The sequence below is a fragment of the Fundulus heteroclitus genome, chromosome 21 (genome assembly GCF_011125445.2).
Source record: "Fundulus heteroclitus isolate FHET01 chromosome 21, MU-UCD_Fhet_4.1, whole genome shotgun sequence".
Taxonomy (NCBI): Eukaryota; Metazoa; Chordata; class Actinopteri; order Cyprinodontiformes; family Fundulidae; genus Fundulus; species Fundulus heteroclitus.
This window is the reverse complement of record NC_046381.1, coordinates 26,567,814-26,578,361: the sequence shown is the minus strand read 5'-3', so window position 1 is coordinate 26,578,361 and position 10,548 is coordinate 26,567,814. Positions and strand designations below refer to the sequence as shown.

Here is a 10,548-nt window from a genome sequence, read left to right as displayed (position 1 = left end):
CAGTACATGGTTGTTCAAACAGCTGGCACTGCTCAGTCACAAGGGAGACCCCATCTCACTTGTCTCTTGATCTTCACTGTAAAGCAATACAGTAAGAGGTTGGATTTCAAATTGTAGCTTATGTTATTTATCATCACACAGTCTGGTAAATCTGTTTCATATTTCCATTGCTCCTGTTGCTCTCACCTAACACTCAACTGGCATGGCATCCAATCTGAATGTCTACTCCCATGGTAGATCCATGTAGGTAGGGGCTTACTGGTGCTTCGAGGCCCAGGAGCTCAGGCTGGACCAGCAGGACTTCTCTCACCAGGCCTGCCTCCAAGAGGGTATCGATTCCAGGAGATGTTGACCATTCTCTAGCCTCCCTGCATCTAGGTCTTTGAAACGCTCTTAGTGTGACCCCTCCCCTGAAGCCAGTTTGTCAAGGGAGACCCCACCAAAAGACCTCAGGATCATAGGGGTACTCGTACCCCTCCACCACGTTAAGGTGGCGTTTCTGCGGAGGGGGGGAAACCAGCGGCTTGCACTGAATCGTTACTTCAGCGCAACCCCCCATCCTTAGCAAGCACAGAGCGACAGTGGAGAGGAAAATCCTTTGGCAGGAAAGAACCTCCAGCAGAACCAGACTAAGGATGGGCAGCCATCTGCCTCGACTGACTGGGGGTGGAGAGGACAGGAAAGAGCTACATACCTGCAAATGTATGGCCAAGGAAGATCTGAAATCAGGAGAAAAAAAAAGAGAGTACATCGTTTCTGGTTAGTTGGTGTTGGCTGACAACGGATGATTAACAACAACAGAGGCAAAAGTAATAGCAAACAGGCAAGAAAGAAGAAAGCTTACACTTCTATGCAACTGCAAATACACATATATCTATGCATGAAAATGTAGCTTCAACACACACACACACACACACATATAAAAATACTTGCAAACTTCATACCGAAAGGCCACAGCCATGATTTGGCCTCTTGTTGGCACAAACATGAGCAGCTGGTGCAAATACACAAATCTGTAATTAACCTTATTGATCTTGTTTCAACTAAGAAACCGGAGCTCCCGGAGAAAAGTGAAAACTAAGCAAATATAAAACATGCATGATTTCTGGATTGGGGAGAAAACCGGAGCACCCGGAGAAAACCCATCAGACTCCGTTTTGTAATTTACTTTACTATTAACCCTAACCAGAACCCTACAGTTTTTCTCACTGCCACACATCCCACCCCTAATTAGACTTTACCAAAGAAATGTTAAAACCTCAAAGTAAAGTATGAAATTGTTGTGGGCATATATAACTATTGTTGTGAGGACAAAAACTGACAGTAGACCAACGTTGTGTGGACAAATTGGCATTGTCAAGGGTCCTCACAGTGCAAATTGAGCTAATGGTTAGGTTAAGGGCTAAGATGTGGTTTGAGTTTAGATTTAGGGTTAGGGTGGGTTCAGGTTATGGGCATAGAAAGCAAAAGCAAATTAATGGAAGTCAAGGTACAGCCTTCACCTTGTATTTTAAACAAGGGTGTGTGTGTGTGTGTGTGTGTTTGTGTGTGTGTGTGTGTGTGTGTGTGTGTGTGCGGTTTACGAAAACCATGGGTGGCACAGCAGCTCCTCCAGGGTGGAACGGTCCTCAGGCTCAACCATCAGACACTTTCTCAAAAAGTCCTGGCAGTCTGGAGGGTCAGAGGACAAAGAGCAACAATGAGAAGAGCAGGAGCGGTCAAGCAGACTGACAGAGGACATGTTTACACATGCTGTGAGCTTTTTGGACAAGTGCTTGCTTCACCCTTAGAAAGCCCTTCACTGATCTCAATCTCTTGAGCAATAAAGCTGGTGGTCTCGAACCGAGCGCCGTGGAGTACTTCAAACAGGACCACTCCCAGCTGCCACACTGTTGTTGGTTCTGCACAGTATGTGCAGCGGGTGTACCAGTCCGCTGGGATGTGATCGAGAGTACCTTGAAGATGTGTAAGAATCCGATAAAGAAGAAGAAGAAAAATTAGCTATTTTTTTAAATAGCATAGTTAAATAAGAAAGAAACAAGTTATGAGGGTCAGTCGTACCACAGAAAAGTTCATGTTCCTTTATGTCATCAAAGCAGCTTAAACCAAAGTCTATGAGAAAGATTCGTGGGGCTTCTGGGCCAATCTCAATGAGGATATTTTCAATCTTGATGTCTCTGTGTAAGATGTTTGCATTCTGAAGGTAAATCGCAGCTTCCACCAGCTGTTTCAGAAGCGACTGAAAGAAAAAATACATGTGAAGGTCAGAAACTGTAGAGCTTGATAACTAATTTGAAAATGCGGAGGAATACAATGCTTTGTAAAGTGTTCATATCTGTTGAATTTTGCCACATTTTTTTTCATCTTCACAAACTTCAATGCATGTATTTTTTGGGAGCTACCCTTTTGTTCTGTGGTGTGTCTAGACCAACTCTGGATATCTAACGACTAAAAGCTTCGTTCAGTACTCTGATCTTTGAAAAAATATCTTAAGTTCAGTCCCTGGTTGGAGAAGGTCTGTGAACAGCAAGTTTCTAAATTTCCCGATTGGATTTAGGTGTGGATTTTAATTGATTAATCTAAACCCTTCTATTGTAACTCTTGGCTGTATGTTTATGGTCATTGTCCTGCTGGAAGACAAAACTCAGCCACAGTCTAAACTCTTCTGCAGCCTTTAATAGGTTTTCTTTCAGGATTGCTTGGTATTTAGCTCTTCCTTTTTTGCAGCTCTAGTTGCTCACTTTTTTATGACAGTGGGCTGACAGGAATGGGGAGGAAGAGGGGGGGAGACCGCGGGTCGGACTCGAACCCGGATCAACTGCGTCGAGGACTAAGACCTCCGTATATGGGTCATGCTACCCGCTGTGCCACAAGCGCCCTCCTTTCATCTTCCTATTAACTCCGACCAGCTTCTTTGTGCGTGCTTATAGAAAACATCCCTTCAGCATGATGCTGCCACCACAATAAGCTGTGGATCTGTGCTGTTCCTCCAGAGTTAGCATGCTCTTCTCGGCTACTTCTCTGATTAACTCTATGTTTGTTGGACAGTTTAGATAAGTGATCATGTCTTGGTAGGTCTGCAGTGGTGTCATGCGGTGCGTTCCGTTTGACTTGAAACTAACAAATTGTAGATTATGTCATCTCTGCCCTTTTTGTGTTCCAGTTTCCTTCTTGTCACACAGTAGGAAAAAAACATGGACACTCACACAAAAGCCATTGTTAAACTTACAAATACAGCCAACCTGAGTTTCAGGAATGTGTTTCAAAGTTGCATTTTGCTGCAAAATCCTGGTCTTTTGTATAAGCCATGCTGAACTGTTAAACTGAACATGAAACAACTCTTCATTGCTCGTTTAGCCACTACGGCCACTGTTGTTAAAACTATTTCAATGACAACACAACACTGTTCTGCGGAGTGTTTTGTGAATTAAAAGAACTGCACTGAAACATCCCGTCTTAAGAGCACTGAAAAGCAGTTTGTGTGCAACTGGCTGCTAAAGAACTGCTAAAACCAGTCAAAGAACAACATATTATCTGTAGCAGCCGTTATGGATGCGAAAGTCTGGTATGATCTTGTTGCACAGACTTTCCAACTTGTAATTCTGACTTGAGGGGCCATTCATGTTAAAATTTAAAACTTGAAGGTCAGTAATTCTGACTACCAAGGATAAATGAAACAAACCTTTTTTCTTTTTTTTTTTTGGAACGAACCTATAGTCTCCCTGTCCTCACATGATGGATCGAACATTGCTCTTTTCCGACAATCAAAGCTTTGGATATTGTTTCATAAACCCTGACTTTCTTTGAACTTGTTCACAACTTTATCTCTGCAGAAATCACTTTCTAAGTGATGTTTAATTTATTGCCCTGGATTTTATTTAGGGGAAGCAGAGTTGGGCACAATACACATGTTGCCCAAACTTTTCAGATCTTTGTTTGTAAGAAAAACTGAAAATAGTGTTTCCTTGTCATTCTAGTTCTAAATGATGCCCTACTTTGTGTTGGTCTGAAACATAAAATCTCAATAAAATAAATTAAAGCCTGTGGCTGTGACTTGAAAAAAAAAGTTCAATGTTTTGGTGTGTCTGTGGCTCGCTGGGTACAGAAGTGATTTTGCAATAGGAAGGCTACAGGTTTCATTCCAGCTTCTTCCTGTCACATTTCCATGTGCCCCTGGGCAAGGCACTTAACCCAAGTTGCCTATTGAGCTGCATAATGGTGTATGAATGTGTGCACCTCAGTGACTGGAATTTGGTGAATGTGGTTCTAGTGTAAGGCACTTTGAGTGATCAAGATGACTAGAAAAGTGTTAAATAAATTCAGTCCATTTACCATTTGGCACAGTACTGTATTTCATGGGTCTGACTTTAGTCAAATTGAGTTTGAAAATCAAAACAATATGTTTAAAACACAAACAACCAAACTCCATGCAGCAGTTTACCTTGGCCTGTTTCTCATTTAGGGTATCTCCGTTTTCACTAAGGTAGACTAAAAGGTTGTCAGTAGGCATGGGCCTCTCCATCACTAAAATCAGCTCCTGGTCCAGATCATACCAGTCCAGCAGGGCCACTATGGCTGAATGCCCCTCTGTTACAGCCCTCAGTTTTAACATGACAGCCACCTCCAAGGCCACTTCCTCGCCATTTTCATCCTGAAACATCCAAACAAACATGAGACAACTCAGAATGCATCTGGAATTAAGAAATAAATAAAACCAGTTTTAGGTGGTGTTGCTCACTTACCTCATGTGTGAGGTAGGCATTTTCTTTTGAGATGTGTTTGATAGCTACCTACAAGAAAGCAACAAAACTCCGGTTAGCATGTTGGGGATATACTTAAAGCGGGATTTCACATTTTTCAAAGTCAGATTCTGTGACAATTGTTATCAGTAATAGCTCTATGAACAACGCCCATATTGCTCCACTAAAGTTAATCTGGGTTAAGGTTGATGGCTGTATCAATCTGCATCATCACCTGTGACTAAGCTGGATGAGCTGACTGTGAGTTTACAGGGATGCTGCTAAATTAACTATGAGTTCTGGACAAACTTAACATCTTTTATGTTGCAGGGGACATTTTCAATCATGTTTAACTTTAGAGTAGTAACATAAGCCTCATTTGGCTGGTAAAAAGTTAGAAACTTCTCAAATGTCTCCTGTGAAACTACAGTTAATTAAATTCAACTAATATAGAGTTGTAATCCCACAGATATGAATATTTTCACTTTCATTTTTCTATTTGCTAAAATCAGCTGAAATAGCGCCTTCCACCGTTGGGATGATCTTAGCATATTTCTACAAACTCTGACTCCTACTGACTACGAGTAAGAAAACAATAACACAATAACGTAGTCACAATAACATAGACCAAAAATGACTGTGTATGTGTGTGTTTGCTCTTGTGACATTTTACACCCTAAACCTAAGGATTAAGTTTAGGACGAAGTGTCAATTAGGTTTAGGGTCAGGGTTAGGCCATAGAAAGGGTTGAAAAGAAATGGAAGTCAAGGCACGGCCCTCACCTTGTTTTTTCAATGTGTGTGTGTGTGTGTGTGTGTGTGTGTGTGTATGTGTGTGTGTGTGTGTGTGTGTGTGTACACTTACAGGTAATTTATCATTCCATCGATAGCCTGCATTCACAGATCCAAAGCCTCCCTTTCCTATTTCATGCAGCTCAACATATTTTTCCTGAAATTCAACTGAACACATAAACAGCTTTGAGTTTCACAAAGCACCAGAATAAAACCCTGTTCACTGATTTTACCTCAGATCTAATAACCCTCGCGTCTTTGTTCTGTCTCATAATAAATGCTGATGTTACAAATCTATCACCACTTAAATTCTGACCTAGTTGGGAATCCACTGGCTCTACTTTTCTCTTTGTCTTCCTCTTCTTCCTTCTCTGTGGTTCTTCAGGGTCCTCAGCCTTCCTCTTCGGATTCCTCTTCCTTAAAACTCTTGTTTCTGTACTATCAGGTACCGGGTCTGAGCTGCTGGACACTAACAATAAAAACATCCCAAAGTGACAACATGAACATTTGAACATTCAGTTACCATTAGACTGAAATATCCTGACAGAAAGATGAGACTCATAGTTGCTTGTAAAACTATTTATACACATTTTTGACAAGTTACTGTCTGTGGTTAGAGTTGGGCAACATATTAAATCTCAATAAAACACATTGTATTCTCAATATAAAGGAGTCAAAATGTTTATTCAAATAAAAAGCTGTAAAGAGTGGCGAGTGTCTGTATTCGGCCTTTGTGATCCAATCTGATTTCTGTGCAGGTTACAGCTGCATATCACATAAAACCCCAATAAAAACATCACAGTTTGTTATTGTAAGGTGAGAAAATGTGAAAATAGTTTCACCAAAAGCAGCCAACCTGTGCTGATGATGTCCACTGGGGAGGATGCAGACTCCTGCTCCGGGGGTCCCCTCTTCCTCTTCTTGGCCAGCGGTGAAGGTCCCACTTCGTCTTTCACTTTCCTCCCCACCCCGTTCCTGTCCTGGCTCCTAGTGGAGGGTCCGGCCTCCTCAGACACTCTGATCCTTTTTCTGGGGGTCTCATCTTCTCTACTATCAGTTCTTTTTCTTTTCTTTGGTCGGCCGTCCTTGGCAGACTCTGGATTATGTGGCGTCATGTTGCTCTGGCACTCTAAAGCAACAGAAATCAGGAAGAATTATTATTTTATTTTTTTAATTTGTCAAATATTTGGTATTTCTGCATCCCCTCACACACTGAAACCTGATCAGGGACTTTATTACACAAACTGCTCAACCTTTAACTCATTTGTCCCAAGATCCAGGCTTCTGGGAGAAGCTAACAGCGATCTACATATATCAATGTTCTCAACCAGAGAAGATTTATCACACAGAAAACCTGAATGGTAAAAACACTAAGTCTTTGTTAAAGACACAAATATAAGCTGACTGTCACTCAGAAAGTATAACGAACTAACTTTTGAAATCCACAAAAGTCTCTCTTGCTCTCTACAAACTGAAAAATAAACATTTTCCAGTCATTTTGAGTGAAACTCATGAACTCAGTTACCGTCTTTTTTCCTGCGGGCTGGAGTTTTACGCTTCTTTTTCGATTCTTTGTCCATGTTTGTTTTGGGTAGATTTCAGCGACCATCAGTTCACCTGAAAGTGACGGCGGTTTGAACTCTGGCAGCTTTGTGCTGCTCTGTCAGAGAACTCTGAGAGATTACTGAGCTCCACTCAGAATGTTAGGTTGTGACACAACTGTGACATCAAAAGGACATTCTAGAATACTAAGGACACGGTTTTTAAAAAGGTAGGTGATGTTGCCTAGCAACCCTCCCACATGTGGGTTCAAGCTTAAATCTAACCTACAGAACACAGAAAGATCCCTAAAATAAAAAATAAAAAATAAAAAAAATTATTTGGAGTCAGCTTTCCAGGGAAGAGTGTGTTTGAGGAATGAATCTAAAATGCTGGAGCCACGCAGGAATCTTAACTGCTTTTTATTTCCTGTAAAAAAAAAAAAGCAATAGAATGTATATCTTTAACTGTTCTTTTGGTATTTTTTTAACAAATAATGTTTGTAAAAGTGAATAAGATTATATTTATTTATGAATAATTCAATGCCCAACTACTGTACATCAGAACCCCAATTAGCAGCAGTATTTGCTTGACACAGTGAATTACCTTATTTCAAACTTCTTTGTGTGATTTTAGTTTTCAGTACCACAGAAGCTCAGCAGCTAATATTTTTAACTGGTCCAAGAATGAAGCAATTATTACAGACTTATACTTCATGTGTCCTGTTCTGGCAACCATAGCTGGTTGATTGCTTGTGTCAGGCCAAATTAATTCTATAATTATATCAAACAGTCAGGCCCAGACCTGGATATTTAGAGGTCTCAAGCAGAATTTGTTCGGAATCCCTGCTTTTTTATAAGTAAACAGTTGAACATAATGAAAAATAAATGCTGTATGCAACTATATATTCTATGCAAAACTTGGAGTATCATAGTTAACTAACTGAGCACACTCACTGGACATGTATGAATGCATGAGTGGATGGGTAAATGAGGGCACATATTGTGTTGTAAAGCACTTTGAGCAGCCTGGTTGGCTAGAAACAAACAATATAAGTAGTCCAGTTACCATTTGTTGGTCTAAACAGTACTTTGTGTTGACACTTGTTGTATCATATTAACTTCATTTGACCACTAAATGGCTCTAAACATAAAGTTTTACGTAAAATACATAGTAACCACCGTACAGAGTAAAATGGAATGCAATAAAAGATTATTGCATGTTGTTATTTTATTCTTTAAATTATAAACAGGTAACAAGCCATATAAGACAAAAAACTGAAATGTGAAATAGAACTCTTTAAAACAAAACATCCAACTCCTTATTTAAAGACATAAAAAAAGCAAGGTTTAAAAAAGTATTTACAAAAATAAAAGCCAATGAGCAACAAATTAAACCCTACAGAGATAAGAAAATAATATAAAAAAATATAAATAAAATTAAATGTATATGAGAATATAGTTTATAAGTCTAAATTTAAAAAAAATACTAAAAACAAAATCACATTCCTTTTAAAATGTCTGCTCTTGTTAATAGAAATGATCATCAAGTTGTGGCTGTCCTTGCTTTATTAGATACATAATCAGATATAATGTTTGAGCAGCTGCTGCTTGATCCAAATTCCACGATGAACATACAGGTTTTATGGTTTTTCTCACAGGCAGTGGAGCAACAGTTTACAGTGCATCAATCTCGTGGGCCCCTAGGGATCATGGGGCCCTAAGGAGCCGCGTACTAAGCTTACTGGCAGCTCCAGTTTTTCAGATGAGAGTGAGTGGACAACCCTGTCTGGGACCAACACTGACAGACTGAGATTCAAACTACCAACCTTTTGGGCCTCTCTAGGACTGAAGCCCCCAGCCCTCTAACCACTAGACCACCACTCCCACATCAGATGTTCTCCCCTCCACCCATTGGGAAATCTAACCCCGGTCTCCAGGCAGGGATACTCACCACCTCAATTCTAATAACCTAGGATGCAGCAGTAGTCACTAAGAGCTCTCCAGCAGCTCCATGCATGAGGTGGGAGAAATCGGATAATGTTTCACACAGGCATTTAGTGAGTTTTACAAGGTTCCCATTAAATGTGTGTGTGTGTCTATATATATATATATATATATATATATATATATATATATATATATATATATATATATATATTTCTTTTTTATTTTTTTTCTAAAGGCCATTATTGCTACATCCAACATACATTCCAGTGAACATTGTTCTCTGCATTTAACCCATCCCCTTGGGGAGCAGTGAGCTGCCACTGTGTGGCGGTCTGGGAGCAATCTGGGGTTAAGGGTCTTGCTCAGGGACCGAGCATTGAACCCAGAATCTTCAGGACACAAGCAGAGTGCTCTAACCACTAGGCCACCACCCCAATAATCATATAGATGACTCACATATATGTCCATTGACATTCATTGAATATGATTGAACACAAACCATTTAATAAAATGCTAATATATTAAAGGTCCATATAGGTGCAATGCTGAGCATTAACATGGGTTTCATGGAGCAGCAAATCTGATGTCTGGTTGCCCTAAAGTATTGGTGAACAAACTCAAACTTCAGAGACATATTATCAATAACCTTTTAATTGTTATTATTGGAATGTAAATAAATATTCAAGCATATCTACAGGAACTGAAGAGGGCAACAAATGTAAGATAACAAAATGGACATGGAAATGAGTGCATTACCCTCTTATAACAATTATCCTTGTATGTACAGTGTTGTCAAAATGAATGATTAATTGAAACGTACTCATTTACTTGACACCTCTGAGCAGCAGCTCTTCTCATGAGGTTTAACAGTGCCTATAATGTTAAAACAAAAAATAAACAAATACATTTCTATGCGTAGCGTGGTTACCTTTGGTTCCCAGAACTGGTGGAAACGGGTGTCGGCTCTCAACACAGCAACAAAGTGCAAGGGTACCCGAACTGAACTGGTTTGAGAATGAGCGTTCTGGATACGAAATGGCCTTTATGGCACACCGTAATGGGAGGAAAATGTCTCTCAGCTAGACATGAGGCAGTGGAAAACTGCTCTATATGATGATTTTAGATAGGAATTTCAATAATACTTTACAAAATATAAAGCTTCTGTATGCTGCTCAGACCTCAACATCCTGCAGTATGGAGAGCACCACATAGTTTTAATTCTAAGGGTATGTAAATAGGTGGTGTCAAAATAAAATCTCAGCAGCCCAGTGACATTGTTCATATATATATATATATATATATATATATATATATATATATATATATATATATATATATATATATTAGGGCTGGGCAAGTTAACGCGTTAATTTCGCGTTAACTCATTAGACTATTAACGGCGATATTTTCTTTAACGCGCGTTAACGCATGTTGGTCACATGCTTTTATTTTGTAAAGGTCTGTTGCTGCGGTGTAGGGGTTTGAATCAGAACAGTAGGTGGCGATAATGCGCCAATAACCTCGCTGTCA

General features: G+C 39.8%; 1 protein-coding gene across 2 annotated transcripts; it reads right to left on the bottom strand.

Annotated features, from left to right (window-relative positions):
* Nucleotides 1–996: 996 nt before the first annotated feature.
* Nucleotides 997–7,238, bottom strand: LOC105922260 (serine/threonine-protein kinase pim-1-like). Of its 2 annotated transcripts, XM_021313926.2 has the most exons (9): nt 7,056–7,238; nt 6,387–6,659; nt 5,847–5,999; nt 5,604–5,698; nt 4,743–4,790; nt 4,442–4,651; nt 2,062–2,239; nt 1,785–1,955; nt 997–1,671 (listed from the first exon to the last, which is right to left on the bottom strand). In XM_021313926.2, exons 1-9 carry the CDS (start codon nt 7,108–7,110, stop codon nt 1,580–1,582), a joined length of 1,275 nt encoding a protein of 424 aa, XP_021169601.2. In that variant the 5' UTR covers nt 7,111–7,238; the 3' UTR covers nt 997–1,579. The 2 variants fall into 2 exon arrangements, with proteins under 2 accessions (XP_021169601.2, XP_021169602.2); XM_021313927.2 differs by lacking the exon at nt 4,743–4,790.
* Nucleotides 7,239–10,548: the final 3,310 nt, after the last annotated feature.

Bases quoted from the DNA above. Each gene is read 5' to 3' on its own strand.
- LOC105922260 (XM_021313926.2), bottom strand. From the start codon at position 7,110: ATGGACAAAGAATCGAAAAAGAAGCGTAAAACTCCAGCCCGCAGGAAA. The intron at 6,660-7,055 runs GTAACTGAGTTC...CTGTTGCTTTAG, and splicing joins AGCCCGCAGGAAAAAAGACG to AGTGCCAGAGCAACATGACG. The intron at 6,000-6,386 runs GTTGGCTGCTTT...TTTTATTGTTAG, and splicing joins AGTGGACATCATCAGCACAG to TGTCCAGCAGCTCAGACCCG.